A 17,244-nucleotide genomic window follows, 5' to 3' on the forward strand; every position below is an offset into this window, starting at 1 on the left:
AGTACAAGCAGTACAAGACTGGCCTACCCCCACTACGCAAACCCAAGTGAGAGCCTTCTTAGGACTCACGGGGTATTACCGCAATTTTGTGGCAGACTATGGCACCATAGCTGCTCCTCTGACTGCCCTCACAACTCCGAAGAAACCCAAGAAGGTAACTTGGACCGACGAGTGTGAGAAGGCCTTCAATGGCTTGAAAGACTCCTTGTGCCAGGCCCCTATCCTCAGGGCCCCTGATTATCAAAGACCTTTTATCGTGCAGACGGATGCCTCTGACACTGGGATAGGAGCTGTACTATCACAAGTAGATGAGAAGGGTAAGGAACACCCTATCGGTTTTATTAGTCGCCAGCTTAAGGACAGAGAGCTCAGGTGGTCCACGGTAGAGAAAGAATGTTTCTCTGTTGTGTGGGCCCTAAGGAAGCTGAGGCCCTACCTCTATGGGACCCACTTCACTGTGCAGACTGACCATAAGCCGTTAAAGTGGCTAATGAACATGAAGGGGGAGAATCCAAAGTTGCTTAGGTTGTCCATAAGTCTACAAGGCTTCGACTTCACTATTGAGCATAGGCCAGGTGTCCAACATAGCAATGCTGATGGGTTGTCCAGAATGTTTAACCGACCTGAACAAGAGACTCATCCAGGGGTGGATTAGTTCCCCCTGTCCATAGTCTGGGACTGGTGAGTGTTAGGAAAGATTTCGTAATTGTAGGTCATTTTCCTTCCATGTGGCAACCCCTAAACATTTTGCTGTTGTTTTTCACCTTGTTCTTGACTTTGCCAGAGAAGTGCAGCCTTCTGCCGCACTCCTCTGGGCTTTCGCTCTTTTTCTTATGGGGAAACTGACATGCCCTTAAGACAGTCAGTACCGGGGAACGCTGTTTCCCGTAGTTTCTTTTATCGTGTTGCGGCTTTCGTGCAACATGACACAAGAGGGCACTGTAAGCTAAGTTACAGCTCTCTTGGGTCTCTAGCCTTCTACAGGCCCTAGATACTCTTTTAGGATGGTATTTGATCGGTGCAAGTCATTCAGGGACTCGAATGGTGGCAGCGATCGTTTTGTTTATTTTGAGCTCCTTTTGGCGTTCTGAGCACGTTTTTCGCACTGAACCCAAAATGGTGGCCTGGCTCCCAAAATGGCCAGACCACGAGGCTCCTTTGTCTTGTCCACTGACCGTCTTGGTCCCTTCACCTTCCCCAGGTCGAGCGACCCGGGGCCTTCCTTATTTGGGCATGTACTTTCCCGCGAAACGTGGTTGCTTTCGCTGGCTTCTACATGTCGTTTGTGTGCCTCCAGGGTGTGGGCTGGGATGTCTGGTCCCAATACACATCCTGGGTGCCAGAGAGTCTAGGGTAGTGTGAATGCCTGGGACCACCGTGGTCCGTGATTGGTCCACATATGGTATGTGTGTTGATGAGCGGATCTCCCATTGGCTCCCCTCCGTTTTGGCGCGAAGGGAACCGTGGATAAGAGGGGGCTGGAAACACCACTACCATGTCGATCTCCTGAGTTCTCACGAACGAAGGAATACAGGAGCCAAGTATCCTGCAACCAAGAGGCTGGACCGAGGAATCGCTGGTGACCCGCTGAAGGAATCCTCCTTTGCACTGCTGTCGTCCTGTGAAACCCTTTCCTCCTTTGATCGAACCAGAAGGCCTGTACTGGTGCTTCAACCTTTGGAATAGCAGGAACAGCTATTCCCGGCGACTTCATCATCTCCTGCCAAGTAAGCCTTCGGAAGCGTCTCTGGGCCATCCAGTTGACTGACCAGCTTACAAGGGAGTCCTGCTCTGTAACCGCCGCCAGGTTGTGTTGTATTCCGAGTCCTTGTCACGCTCCCACGCTTCGTACACTTGGCGTTCCCAAGTCTGAAGGGAGGAGTGTACATTTGGCTCGAATACACACGGCCGCTCCGTTGTCCTGCTGCGGCAACAAACTGTGCTGGTTTCGTCGATTGGGACGTCTTTTTGCTCTACACGACTACGAGGCGTTCCCTGCTCTTCTGAACCTGACAGCTGCTGAAACTAACGTGGAGAAGCCTGGGTCTGCTTGCTTCGGGGACCGGTGAGTAGTTTAGCTAGGATCTGGTCGCCCTCCTGCAGTATCCCATTGCTTTTCTCTGCTGTGTAAAAACAGCACCCTTTTTGGCCGTACTCGCGCTCTGCTTCTGCCCGCTGTGGAGGCTGCGCTTGAGTTGCGGAACCTGTTCTCCTTCTGCTGTGCACTAACCCGAACTGCCTGACTTCCTCCGAAGAGCTTCTCCTTTTGCCCGTTGGCACCGGCGTGGCAGGTACTTTGAGCACAAGGCTCCACTCTTCGCAGGGCTCGGACTTCCATCTAGTTAGGTGCCTCTGAAGGCGAACTGAGTCTAAAGCGTTATCGCACTGCCTGTTTTCCTTCCCTTTCAGGTGGACTACACATTTCGTGCTTATAACGCTAGCGACTGTTGTATTTGTATATATATTGTGTTGATATGGTATGTGTTGGTTTAATATTGTGATATTGTGATTTTCTCGCTACGGTCATTGTTTTAAAGGCCTTAAAATAAATGTGTATCTATTTTTGATATAACAACTGTTTGGAGTAGTTTGTAAGCGCTCTTGCTTTGTGTGCTCATTGCGGGCTTTCAGTCACCCTCACCCCTCTTGAGACCTAGTCTTGACCGCCGCGATCGCTACCTTGATTGGTCTGGCTTGTCCAGAGGTTACCCTGTTCCAAGTAATTAGGTTGGCCTTCTGAACTTCTGCGCCACCAGGACAGAATTCAGAAATCCGTCTTAACACTAATTACATCAAAGAGAAGACAAACCTGGGCATGCAGACCTATCTTAACTTTTGATTAAGTTCCAAGGCGATACGTATTCTCACTATGTTTCGCCTAAGCATTCTACCACTGGCCCACTATGCAGCCAAATGGGACAAGACTTCATCTCCCTTCTGTGCCAACATGACTGAAGATGAATGACACTGCATTTTGTGTTGACCTGCATATACCCTTCAGAGGTCCCAATGGCCTAAACCTAAGAACAATTAGTTCTGCTCTTGATGTTATGAAATTATGTTCTACTTACTCAGTTTCCGTGGTGGTCCCCACCTTTTTAAATCGTGTTCTTATGAAAAGAAGAATGCTGTAACCTAACTTGGATTTATTTGGCTTAAATTCTGTGGCTGTTGCACACTGTATGTATATATATATATATATACCTACTCGCATTGATGGTGTGTAGGAATTATTTTAAAGATGCATGTTCTTCCTGCCGTTTATTGTGTATTGACTTTAAGTGAACCTCTTGTCACTGTTTCACATTTTTATGTATTTTGTGGTTGTATGAAATGTATGATTTGCTTTCTTTTATGGCGGTTTTCTGCGGAAGTAAGAATGCGATGATGAAAAGATGGTAGGTGTTACCGATCTCTAGTCGAAAGTCAACTTGGGGTTGTAGCAAAGTCTGGGCTAGGGTGGAGGGAGTCCACGGGAGGTCACAGGGGGAATGCCCATAAGAAGGTCCTGCAGTGAAAAAAAAACGTTAACTTACAAAGTGATTATGAGTTATTTTCTAGAAAAACCTCTGAACCCTACTTTGGAGTCTGGCGACCTAATTCTCCCATTTGGAACTTTCCCCCTGCCCTACCCAAAATAACCGTCCCACTCCTGGGCTACGCCCGCACCCTTAATTGTAGAAACCCCCCCACCCCCCTCCCCATGTCCTTTATGTACAGCACTCTTTGAGGAAATTAACCCTTTGCAAACGGTGAGTTTGCTATTCTGGACCACTCAGCAAAATCACACATGCGACCGGTCTACATTGTACAGTGCAACTGATAACTTGGCCCAATTACAGAGAATTCCTGGCCTAATGCCCTCCTCCTGAAAACGGATGTGCTCACCCTCATTTGAATATATATATCTGCATGGTGGGCGGGCGCTCGCCTGGGCTTTTTTTAAATGTTAAAATAAATGGAATGATGGTAGAAAAACCTCAGGAAAATGGGTTGAGCTAATCCACATACATTTCCCTATGCTGGACAAAAGCATAGAATCGTGTACTCTGGCATGGACACGGCCTACAGGCAAAATCCAGACTGTCATATTTAGTTAGAATGTGACAGGCAGGAGTACACAACGACATCTCCAGGAAGGGGGAGGACCAAGCCTCCCCCTGCCATGGACAGCCTGATTAACTGACAAAGGCTGCATGGAACCGCTCTGCTCTTTTGTTAGACCCTGCAGCTGGTGGCAGCGATTAACATACCAATGGAGAGTACTTCAAACAAGCCCACATGGGGCCTGGCTGCAGAGGTTAACATGGGAGATAGGAAACCCAACAACCTTTCATATCTAACTGTGTCAACCTGAAGCCAGCTCCAGCCTCAATATCAATGACAGGAAAACTGTCATGTCTGGGTCTGCTCTTTACAATAGGCCACCCCACTAGGTCCCCATTCATAAGGTATGAGAATGTGGTATGCAGGAGCCAGAGAGTCTGGTCTTGCCACAGCTTCAAGGGAGACTTGCCACTTTAATCGGGAACCACAGAGAGGACCATTAACCAGAGAGACTCTTTGATCAACAACAGACAGGAAGATGGGTGGGACCTAGTTTCACAAGTGAGTGTGGCCAGAGCTCTTTCTGTTGAGAGAAGGATTCTGCCATTTTAACTCTGGGGCACACCTTGTTCCTGTTTTCACCCCTTTACCTTTCCTGTTGCACCACACTCTGGTTATGAACTTACACATGCGGGAGATTGTTGGTAGGGACCCCAGGATTGGTTCATTAAGGTAGGCTTAGCCTACACCAATCATGTGGCCCATTTAAGGGCTGGGCCCCTCTTACGGCATATCATCCAAAGACTTCACTTGAAGTAACAAAGAAGAACCCAACCTTGGACCCTAGCTGAAGGCACAGTCTGCCTTACATCTTCCACAAGTCAAGGAAGGCCACAATATCCAACAAGGGAAGCAAGATCCCTCCTGTAAGCCTCTCCCAGGGAACAGAGGGAGAATCACAACTCAGAGGATTCCCCCAGCAGCTCAAGAACCGGTACCCAGCAGGCACACAGCGTGCCCTGCTAGGCGTTGCAGCAAGCTTCCAGGATAGGAAGTGGCAGACGGTCTCAGAACCTACAACCAAGGAGAAGCCAGCTGACTGCCACACTCCTCAGCTTTGGGCCTTCCACCTTAAAGGACGACACAAGCCCATTGAAGAAGCTGGGAGAAGTGCCTCAACGAGCATCTACCCACGACCGCCTTAAAAGACATTTTCGAGTCAGTCGAGTTCCAATTAAGTCATTAACTCTCAGAAGACTGTTTTGAAATAACACTGGCAGTGACTTATATCCCAAAGCTATATATTACTGTATTATAGGGCTAGCTCAAAGAAATTGCAGGAGGGGGTGTTTTGGGTGGGGAGGGGGAGGCAATGAGTGGGAATGGCTATAGTCAATGGGTGGATAAATAACCAAACAACACCCACAAGCTGTGCGTTACTCCTCACATCCCATCTCCTTCCTAGCTGTACTCCAGTGCAATAGTTTCAGCTTATCAGTGGTTCTTTAGGGCCACCAAACCGTCAAAACTAAAAAGGAAACCTACAAAACCTTTCAGTTGTAATGTATGCTTAGAAGAGGCACTGGTGGTCAATCAGGGCGTAAAAGCGAGGCATAATGCCTCTACGTCTTGACTTACCTCTCAGCCCCATTTTAGAGCAGTGAGAAGATGGAGAAGGGCAGGGAGTGTTGATAAGATCTCCGCTCTGCATTCCTCCTCCGTCTTGTGACTGTGTTTCGTTTTGACGCCTGTATAACATATTCATGCAGACGTAAAACCAAAGGTATAACTATGGAATCTGCTTCGCATTAGACCCCGCTAATGGCAGGTGGATTCCGTAGGAATCCATGAGTAAACAACACCAGCAAAGCGTTAACTTCTTCACGAGACGGAGAGGAAAATGAACGCGGTAAAGTGAGTTTCTCTCGGATTTACTCTTCCTTGTCCCACCCTGAACCTTTAAAACTAGTACAATTCTATGGTCACTTACCAGAATATTGTGTATGTGCCATCACTTTGTAGAAAACTAGCTAAGATGCATTCGTTAGTTCTCGTTAGTGGGCCTGGGATGGGTTCGGGTAACGGTGTGCTGGGTGAAAACCATTCTCGGAATGGTATTTCCAATTGCTTGCCCGGCGTATTACAATTCATGGGTTGGCTTCTTTCGCGTGCTCACACTGGACATTTGCTCACCTATATGTATATGTTTCTGCACACAAAATACAATGGAATTGACGCTGCGTATTGGGACACGAACGGTGCCAGATTGGGTCAACTGGACTTCTCACCACCAAACTGGGGATATATTTTAAAAGTGCTTGAGTTTTCCTGTGTCAACAATATGCAGATATGTAAGTGAGAGAATGCCAGCATATCATCACCCCTGATTTAGTCTTTATTCCACTATTAACCCCATCCAACCTTGGGGAGGGGGGGGGGGTGGGTACAACAAGCATTTATCTAACACTCAAAGAGGATAATTTAGACAGGAATAAGAAAACGGTCAAGAAGGGGGGTTTGGGGGGAATGATCACAGAACCCCAAAGTAACCATATGTAAGAAATCTCATTATAATTAGGGGGTGTAACCATCAATGTGACACCAAAACAGACACATGTGTGCATGGGCTTAGCAGTCTGCTCCAGCGCTTACCTCCAATGACACCTATACAGATGTACAGCTGAAGGACGCTGTTGCAGAAGGAGGCGGCCACCATTCCCGTGGAGCAGAGGACGCCGCCCGCAATCATCACCGGCCGGCTGCCATACTTGTTCACCAAAATGCTGCTGATGGGACCTGCAGGAGGAGAAAGCTACATGGTTAGGATTCTAAACAATCTTTTTCCTTCAGGGATCAGTGGATTCAAGTGGGCCACTTGCAGCTTTATGGACTATGTTCCCATACATCAGAACTGTGCACACATGCAGTGCCACATTGGAAAGCGCGGAAATCACCAAATTCAATACTGTTCTTATCTTCATTTATAAGTGGGGTGCAGTGACCTGCATACATCTTGGAGACCAACATCAGCTCTCAAAGATCTCAACATTTGATACAGTTTGCTTTGAGATGATGAGTAGAACCTTAGCCCCTTCCTGACCACCTCTGCCAAATCACACTAAATAAGGCTAAACCTGAAGTGAAGGAATGGATGGCACAGGGGTTGGCAAATAGTAAGCTCTATCATGAATGCCCGCTAGGACTTGCGATCAACTCCTGTCGACAATAAAAAGCACAACTTTATGTTAGCCCACCTCCCCTTGTTGTAGAAAAGTGAATGCCCACCGAGTTACAGACAAAAGCTTTAGTCAGTTTGAAATCCACTAATTCTTTTCTAACGTACAATTCTCTTTCCACAGTGTGCTCATCAGCAGTTCTACAACACAACTGTATCTACAAAGGGCAAACAACAGTTTATGTAGTAAGGCCATTGAATGAGTCAGGTGGTAACAGGAAAACCAGGTGGTATTTCACAAATCACTTATTATCATTATAGGTCATGATGTAGTCATGATATGTGAAATTCCTTGGAAGCATGCGTGGGAGCCCTCCAGTGGAATGAGCATGTGGACGAACTAAGGGCATCTCGAACTTCCTTCAGTTAACATATCCGATACAGTGTTCCTTACGGTTCGGGGTTGGGTCACTTTACTTTTCTCTATCTACATTATTCTGTTATTCTCTATCATTGAATGGTTTAATCTTTCTTCTCATTTCTACGCAGACGATTCTCAAGTCTTTTTCTCCTTCTTAACATTTTCAGACTCTCTTCATGCCTGTTTCATCCTGCTTTTCTGCTGTCCAAACTTGGATGCACTCCGATATTCTTCATATCAATTCCTCAAATGGAGATCCTGTACTTCATCCCACTTTCTCCCACCCCCCTCACCTCCTCTTGACATCTGCTTTCCCCCTTCACTTCTACCCTCGTCTTCCTCTGCTCACAATCTTACGGTCATTTTTTAACCATCACTAAAACCTTTGCCTCACATACATCTCGACTGCCCGCTATTGTTCTTCTCTTCAAAGTGTGTAGAATGTGCCCCTATCCTTCTTTCCGTGCTGCTAAACTCGTTATTACTTCCTCTAGTTTTTCCAGACTTGATTACTGTTCTGCTTTACTCTTTGGTCTGTCATCCTCACATCTCACTCCCCTCCATTCCTAAGTCTTCGGTATGCAATGAATATATTGAATATAAAATAACGAATGAAATTACAACGAATACAAAAACAATGAAAACAAAAATAACTAATTTATGCAAAAACTAGAAATGGAGAGTGGGAATAGTGGTTTTGGGTGTCGGGGAAAAGTATTAGTAAAAAAGAAATAGGGGTGCTTTCGGCAGTGGGAAACACCCAAAAAACGAAAAAGAAATGTGTTATTTTTGTATTAGTTGTTTTGTAGTCGTTGAAATTTCATTAGTTGTTTTGGGATTCGATGAAATCACATGTAACCCAATCTTCTGTTATGTCTTCGCTTAGGTTTTCTTCTCTCCTGTCCTATGACTCTCCACTTCTCTTTAATTTGCTTTCCATAAACCTCAAGTGCTGTCATGGCTTTGCTCCTCTTTATCTTGCTCCCCTTATCGCCCCTTATTCTCCTCACACTCTCAAATACCTTCATCTTCTTATTTATTTATTGATTTTGTTGCTTGTATAGCGTGCCAAGCCCTTTGGCATCTGTGCGCTTGCTTACATAGAAAGTTTACATTTGTTACAGGTTACTTGCTTGCATATAAAATGTACATTAGTTACATGTTTATAAACATACACTTATATTTACATAGTTCATTTACATTTGTTACAGGTTCACGATCAAACACTTCTATTTACATAGTTACATTGTGCAGTTGTAGCAAGGGCAAGGTCCGTTTGGCAGGGATTTTGAGCGGTGGATTAGTCTATGGAGTAAGTAGTAGCTAGTGTGAGGTGTGTTTTGAGCTGTTTGCGTAATATCCAAAAAGAGCCTTGGGCTCTAAGGTGCATGGGAAGTCTGTTCCAGAGTTTGCTCGCCCTTGCAGGGAAGCTGCTGCTGCCCGCTTTGTGGAGCTTGAATTTAGGGGTGACCAGGAGGTTTTGGTGGGTCTGGACGATTGAGTTTTGGTTATTTTGTCGGCCAGGTAAGCGGGAGCTACCCGATGTAGCACATGCGCGTCAAAGTGAGCGTTTTAAAGCTGATTCGTTCTTGAACGGACAGCCAGTGGAGATGTGTGCTGATCTTGGAATGTTGAGCGCTGCTCTGATCGCATTGTTTTAAAGGACTTGGAGTTTGTTGATGTTGGTCATTGAGGTGCCGGTATATAATGCGTTACAGTAATACATCCTGGTTAGCAATAGTGCGCTCGCATGCGTGATGCAGCTGTCAGGCGAGAGGAAGTCCCTGCAGGCGTTAATCAACTTGCAGGTGTAGGAGGTGGCAGAGGCAGTGGCTTTCACTTGTTTCGCTAGGGTGAGGGAGGAGTCTAGGTGGAAACCTAGCATTTTGCCATGACTGGAGACAGTGATGGAATTGCCATCAATGTTGAAGGACTGAAATGCCGAGCTGAGTTAGGCAAGTCTGAGTTGAGAGCCTATGAGGAGCAACTCTGTCTTCTCGTCGTTAGGGCACAGACTGTGATGTGCCATCCAGGCTGACTGGTTTGGTAGATGGCGTTGAGAGTGATGGTATCGGTAGTGTGATCACCCGTGATGGGTATGAGGACCTGGGTGTTGTCTGCGTAGTTGGCATACGAGACACCCAGGCCATCAAGACGGTCAAGCAGCGGCTTTGTGAAAATGTTATACAGCGTGGGAGCCACACATGGTCCTTGTGGTACTCCACAGAAGAATGGGGTGGAGGGTGCCTCTGCCTCTGGAGCGAAGACCTTCATAGTTCTCTCCGAGAGGAACGATTTAATCCATTGTGTGGAGTTGGGTGAGAATTGTGCGGCTGCGGAAAGGTGGTTGCAGAGGATGTTGTGGTCCCCCAGATCGATGGTGGCTGAGAAGTCCAGTAGGAGGAGCAGGGCCAGTTTCCCTTTGTCCTTCAGGTCATGCATTTGGACTTTTAGATCTAGGAGAGCCGTTTCAGTCCCATGTCTGGGTTCTTACCACCCCTAACTGCCTCTTTGCACCTTTACATTTTTGCTCGGTCTCTCATCTAGCCCCGAAGTCTTGGAATGCTCTCTCACTCGATATCCGTGCACCCCCCGGCCCTTCACATATTTCGCTACCGCCTAAAAGCACATCTTCTTTCCACTATATCACCTCCCTAACACTTCCATTAAGAAAGTGAAATGTTTTATCATTACTTCATTTTTTGTACCGCTCTTGCTCCTTTTGGACAGCGCCTTAGCAAAGACGCTTTATGAATAAAAATAAAATACACATATCCAATAGGTTCATTATTGACCATCGTGTGGATTTTTATCACTGGCAGCGTGGTGAAAGCCACATTATTAGAGGGGTCGATGATTACCGTATGTGATCATATTAATGACTGCATGCATTAATAAGAGGGACAACTCAGCAGAACTTCTCAGGATGACTGGAGTCTGTGTTTGATTAAAGTTGGCATGCAGTGGAAACAGTGGATGAGTCCATTCATTAAGTAAGTGGCAGCCAAGCTGTAATAAGTCACTTTTATTCCGTTATATGATACTGACATTTTTGCAAACTGCTTATAGTAATGCTTTAATAGTTCCATTATTGCCATTTATCTACCTCGTCTTGCCCCAATGCCTCCCACCCCTCCCGCCCGCTCCAGCCGTCCCTCGCACAGAACATTTGCTGGGCACCCAGCAAGAATAGCCATGGACAGGACTTGTGTAGAGGCGCAAAAGGAATGAGAACAGACAAATGACAAAACACTGTTTCCACTGTATCCAATCCCTACCCCTAGCATTAGGTGGAACAGGGAAATAGGTGGTTGCCTCGCACCCCTTTGACCAACCTGCAGTCACAGCTTCAAATCTTGATAATGCCTACTCAGCCCTTCATCGATCCGAGTACCATTAAACTGGGTACTATTAACACAAGGATTACAAAGCTTAGAAGCAGGGGAAATCCAGCAAGGAACACGATCTAAACATGATTTCATTATTGTTACTCTTCTATGAACAACATTGGCTTTCTGTCATCAAGACTACAAAAGGCCTTGATGCCAGAAATGGATTCTGTTATAACCCCCGCCCATTATGCACCAGCTGTCAGTCATTCCGCCATGTACATTGCTCGGTTTCAGGACGCAGTGCATGACAGACTGAATGTTTACTGTCAGCAGGGACAGATGCATTGCAGACCTCACTTAGGCCTGAAGCCAGCAGTGACTGCAAGGCAGACGGCCAACAGGAAGCCAAATGGCTGTCTAATTTGGATACTCTGTGGGCTGTGCTGCAGGCGGGGCTAATGGAGGGAAGTGTCAATCAAATTCCCTTCTTGCTTCCTGTTTGTGTGCGGACCCCGTGACAGCAGGAGTAGAGCTGACGGACCAGGCGTCAACAGATTTGGAGAAAAAAAAAACCTGTGTGCATGCGAGTGTTGTGGGAATGTGTGTTTGTGTGAATGTGAGCACATATGTATGTGTGATGTGTGAATGTGGATAAGTAGGTCAGTGGTAGTCAATCGGTGTGGGCAGCAGGAGATAAAAAGCAAAGCATTCGCTTCCATGGTCTTCCATGTAAAGGCAGCTGCTTCCCAACTAGGCCTGCCCTTTATACATACATACATGTCATATACAGACAGGGATTTATCACAAAAGCAAGCATGGACTGTCCTTATAAAGGTGTACTGCCCTATATTGGCACAGCCAGCATGGGCTGGTCTTCTTACAATGGCAATACTGAACTATTGAACTGCAATATTGGGCACAGACAGCGTGAAACAATTCTGCACCTATACGTCACCTGTTTGAAAGTCGCTTTAAAAAAAGGCTGCTTTTTTGGGGCACCCGAGAGCAGCTTCAAAAGGCCCACAAACTGATATAAACACCATTCATTGCGGGGTTGGGGCTTTCACCCCCGAGTCTCACGTACCAGGCACCCTACACTCCACCCCCACGGCTGCCTCACCCAGCCTTGTGCTCTTTGTCCGCCGGCCTCCAGGGCCGCAACTGCCCGAACACTCAAGGTTATGATCACCCATCTACCACCACCCCTGCCTGCTCGAACTACTTACCTGCTATAGCACTCTCCTCTCCCATCCTTTGGGAATGCTCACCTCTCCAAGGCCCTCCTTTTCCATTGGGGTGCTTCTGTGGGCGCAATTTCTTGTGCAACCTCTTTTTCAAGGCGATCAGGAAATGTGGCCCACGGGCCCAAAATGCATGAAACTACAATGGGAGAATACTGGCATTTATTGCAGATAAAGGCATCATGACATTTTTTGGGGAAAAGGCTTCTGTGTACTGTTGGAGACCTGACATCTATTGAATTTTTTAATGTGCTACTCAACTCAACACAACCGATTGTAAATTGTATGGGTTTTTACCCATTTCTTCAGAAAAAAAGTGTACTGAAGAATACAACATTTGACACAATTATTGTAAGTTAGTAACCAGATGTGGGGGGTGGCTGCTCCCAGGAGCCAATCAGGAGGTAGAACAGGGACTTTACCAAGCTTTCCGTAAAGCCATCAAAACCAAGCTTTTTGTAAAACTCTATTCCCTACTGCCTAGTGATTATCTGGTGTACTACCGATTGAGTGCCCACCTGATTGCTTTTTTCATTTCACCTACCTTTCAAGTTACCAAGTCATTGATATTCTATGCTCCTGTACCTAAGAGACCTATTCGGTCACCTATGCTCAATTAATTACACTTTCATGTAAGGTTTCTTGTAACAGCGCCTCGATGCCCCTGGGCTGTAAGTGCGCTATACAAATGCAAATAAATAAAATAGCACATGGTAAAGCCACTGGTCGAAGCCTCCTTGGAAGTGGGAGGCCGCCATCTTCCCCTCAGGGAACCAGGTAATACGCCCGGGCTCCCTTTCCCCTCCTTCCTCATAGCCAACCCACTCCCACACCCTCCCCACTTACCTTGCGCTCCTCTGTCCCTCACCGGCGTCGGGAACACTCAGTGTTCCTGGCACATCTACTTCCTGGCAATGGCCACTATGGAAAGGAAGAAGGGACTACATGTAGTTCCCTTCTCCCTGATCTATTGCGGCCATCTTGTTTTGTATTTATTTACAAGTTCAGAAACAGCAAACATGTTGTTTCTCAACTTGGAAAAAAATGTATACATTAGCAATACACTCCTCGATAAGGGTGGTGGGGGGGCATTGCTTCGCTCAGGCTTCTAACTTACGCCCCGTGACATTACCGGACTGTTAATGCCCCCATAGCTCAGGATTTATAGCTTATAAAGTGCAAGGAGAACCAACTTCAAGCCCCTTTGGTTGATTTGGGGTCCCTTGCTATGCTCTGAATTGGACTGCATCAGTGCAACAGATGGCGATGTCAATAGTTCTGGCTGCATAGGGATAATCTATGCTGACACACTTTTAAGAGAAGGCCTACAATGATTGAATTGTCAATGCTGCCTGGACCTGAAAGCAAGCTGGAACATACACAGGGTACACTAAAAAGCCGATGAATGGAGCAGAAGGAGGCACTAAATGCGTAACAAGAGGAGCATAAGGGAAGAGCAGAAAAAGGGGGCACCAGTGGGCTCTTAAAGTCTTCCTCTTTTTTTCCATCATCCAGATAAACTGGCACCTTGGGCCATCGAAAAGCCATTACTATTTGAAATCGCTGGCATTCTAGAGAGGTCGCAAGTAAAGTAAGACTGGAGAATATGATGTAATGCAACGCACTACATGAAGGTAACCGACCACAACGTCCCCCATAAACAATGAAGTGCCTGAGAAATTTCTCTTAATTGCTGTTAGGAAAGAAACATGTTGCAAGAGGAGTGATATAGAGAGATATAGAGACTCAAACAAAATCTATAAGTATTTCAAGTGTTTATAATGTATCCCAATCATTAGGTCTCTGTATTTATTGTGCCATGCATATCTGAGCATCGTTGTACAGACACAAGGAATCAGCTATCAATCTGTGTATGTGGGTTGCTGTATATACTGGTATATATAATTTGTATACTTTTGTTACTGTTTTGTGTTGAATTTAGGTCCGGCGTGAACAGTTGTAATAGGTAAAACATGTTGTATGGTCAAATATAAAATGTTAAATGACATCAGACAAAACTCAAAATTGTGACTAAATTGAAGCAGTAGTAAGTGTATGTGATGTGTAGTACAAGAAGAGGCACTCTAATGTACTGCTGCTGTATGGGGATTAAACCATAGGCATCCAAGAATAACTGTCTGAAGTTTGCACAAAGGGCTGCGTAGGACATTTGAGTATTTGTGTTTCACACTGAGTTCCCCAAATGTGCAAGAATCAGTGATCAGTGCTGTAAGGTCTTAGAGGCCTCTGGCAGTCTCAGAGCATGCACCCATGATGAGCGGAACAGCGAGGGTTGAAGGAGTCTCTTTTAGAGACTGGGTAGAGTTGGAGGCCAGTTCTGCAGCTATAAGAGGTGGCATGCCCTCCCTTTGTTAGGCCATATCACCTGTGCCCTGGAGTTTCTTACTTGGGGACTGATGCAAGAACACATACTCTGCTCAACCTGCAAGCGCCTTCTGTGGTCAGTTGCCACACTACTTGTCAATGGGCTTTATATCCCAACCAGGGTCAGATTACCAAAACGATCTCAACTCCTGTATTCCGAGAGTAGCGCTCTATCGATGATGACCCCGTCACCAGCCACGTTCTCCGCATTGGATAACTCTACCGCTGGATATTCATCTTCAACGCCACCGGAGGCGGTTCACACGAGCCCAAAGAAATCACCTGCTCCTTGCCGCTCATGGCCCCTAATCTCCTTACCCCCTGATCTCTCACTCCTCTGGACGTTTACGTGCTATGTAATGCTAGGAAGCTACCAAGCAGAGGTGGTTAGTCTCGGTATGATAGTTTAGGGGCAACGTGCTCGCCTCGGAAGCAAGACGACACGGAGCAACACAGGCTCAACACCGGGTCCGCGCTTAGTAACCTCTGGGTATTGAGCGCGTTATAAATAACTTATCATATCATACAAGAAAATGTTCCTTCCGCCATGGTGACATGCCCATGCAGACAACCTTACTCTGTACATTTGGCCCTTACAGATAAAGGCCTCCAAACAACTTAAACCTTGCGAACCTGCATTTCAAGGTTTTCCAACTGGAAAAAATATCCTAATAATGAAATAAGGAACAACAATAGTCAAGCAAACAGTGCTCACTCATTTTACAAAGAGTGTTGACAATTCCCAGCCCAAGCCTTGTGTCTGGAATGCTTTAAAAGTCAGTGCAGAGCTTTTAAGGCGGTCCATGGAAAAGCCAAAACCAAGTGCAAGCCTTTACTTTCCTTTCACCAGTGAAGGGATGAACTCTAGTCCAATTTGATCCCACTGGGTTTAGGGGATTATGCATTGTCAGCTAGTGATATATTAAACAAGCACATAATGCAGGCCTGACAGCCGTGTCTCCATTTTTCCCTGTAATTCAGGTAATTGGAGTGGCATATCCGGATTGAAATCCACAATCTAGCAAGCAATATATTTTGTCATAAAATCTATATCACACAAAGCTCCACTTTCTGCAGTCTACATACATTAGGGGAACTCAATTCATTTATAAAACCAAGAGAATCTAGGACACTCGGAATCATGCCCCCGCCTCTCGCGCTCTCCCTTTCTCTCTCTCTCGAAGGCATCAATTTTTGTATCAAAACCAATTACAGATGTCCTAGAAAGTGGGTGGCATGTTCTTTGTGATGGAAGAAAAGTAATTTGAGTCTTGATTTATATGGACGATACTTAATGGCCAAGGAATAACAGCATCACCGGAACTTAGGTGGCGCGCAGCGCCGCCACCAGTGACCTTCAGCTTCACATGAAAAATTCATTAGTTCATCCATTCAGCCAAATGGGCTGGGACATTCTACTTAAAATTATGACACCGGTGAAATACAATTGCTCGGCTCATCCAAAACATCTCTTTGTCTGGAATACAAAGCGCGGCTCACGTGGTTCGTTAGACCGGCCCGGTGGGAGAGGCTTTGCCTTCTTCCAGAAGCGGGAAGATGTAACTACCGGAACCTTTATTGGTGTAGACCTCCACAGCCAAGTTCCATCTGCAGAATGCACGTTTGCAAGCACATTCTTGGTGAAGGGTTTCCAAGAATCCAGCAAATTAGCTCAGCAAGTTAAATGTTGCCCTCTGCGTGTGGCAGACTCAGCCTTTTGAGCGTCACAACTCAATAAAACGAGTATCAATTTGGTTGGCTAACAACAAATATATATAAAAATGTGACATGCAAAATTCAATACAGATAACACATTACTATTATAATAACTATGAAAAAAAGCTCTGTGAGGTAAGTCCATGCACTACTTTCCTGAAGGCATTATTTATAATGGTTTCACTTTGTGCTATTTGTTGTAAAGGTTAGTGTGCAGGGTAAGACCAACCCAGATGATTAAAGTCAGCAGAGACTCTATATATTTACTGTGTTCTAAACAGCAAAACGCTGGTGCCACAGATACAGGTTCAATGAAGAACTCTTTGCAAAACACCTTATGGGAAAAGTTATCTGTGCTTTACGTTGGGGAGCAAAGAGTCCCGGGGTTCAGGGCCATTGCAATATAGGGCACTGTTTCACAGGCGCGTTAATATCCAGTTGCAGGTTTTACTGTGTCTGCAACTGATGATACATTGGGTGGGTGCTCTAGGTTGTGATCAGTTGACAGGTAGGCCTTGTGTATAATGCAGAAGCATGTTGCAGACTTCAAGGTGTTGTGGACATCAGCTCCCATCAGCCTCAGACAGCATAGTCACTGGTAAGGAATCTTAGGAGTTGTAGTTCAAAACATCTGGAGAGCCACATAATGAGTAACCTCATCCGTGATTCCGAGGGGAAGAACCAGAGGGCGGATTTAACATGTTGACAATTTCTAAAAGGGATGGTAAATTTTTCTGTTGATTTTTTTAAAATGGGCATGCTTTAAAAAAATATATATATTTTCAGAAAACCCCTAGAAAACAGTGTTATAAGGACCCAATTCCCAAGATTTTGCTATGATTAGGTCATTTATGGGGTTGTTTTTATGTAATGTGGCAGAAGCGGAAGTATCTTCATTTGGAAATGGGACATTACAGAGATTTGGCT

The 17,244-nt window shown here is 45.8% G+C and overlaps 1 protein-coding gene across 10 annotated transcripts in view; it reads right to left on the bottom strand.

The window, feature by feature from the left end:
* The window catches only part of SLC16A7 (solute carrier family 16 member 7), a 504,734-nt gene that overhangs the window by 116,853 nt on the left and 370,637 nt on the right, over positions 1-17,244 (bottom strand). For all 10 annotated transcript variants that reach the window (XM_069629859.1, XM_069629854.1, XM_069629851.1 and 7 more), the window contains one exon: positions 6,700-6,843. In XM_069629859.1, the coding sequence (XP_069485960.1) occupies positions 6,700-6,843 (144 nt within the window). The remainder of the gene's footprint in view (positions 1-6,699; positions 6,844-17,244) is intronic.

Source organism: Ambystoma mexicanum, chromosome 12 (genome assembly GCF_040938575.1).
Source record: "Ambystoma mexicanum isolate Mex_15411 chromosome 12, UKY_AmexF1_1, whole genome shotgun sequence".
In the NCBI taxonomy this organism is placed as follows: domain Eukaryota; kingdom Metazoa; phylum Chordata; class Amphibia; order Caudata; family Ambystomatidae; genus Ambystoma; species Ambystoma mexicanum.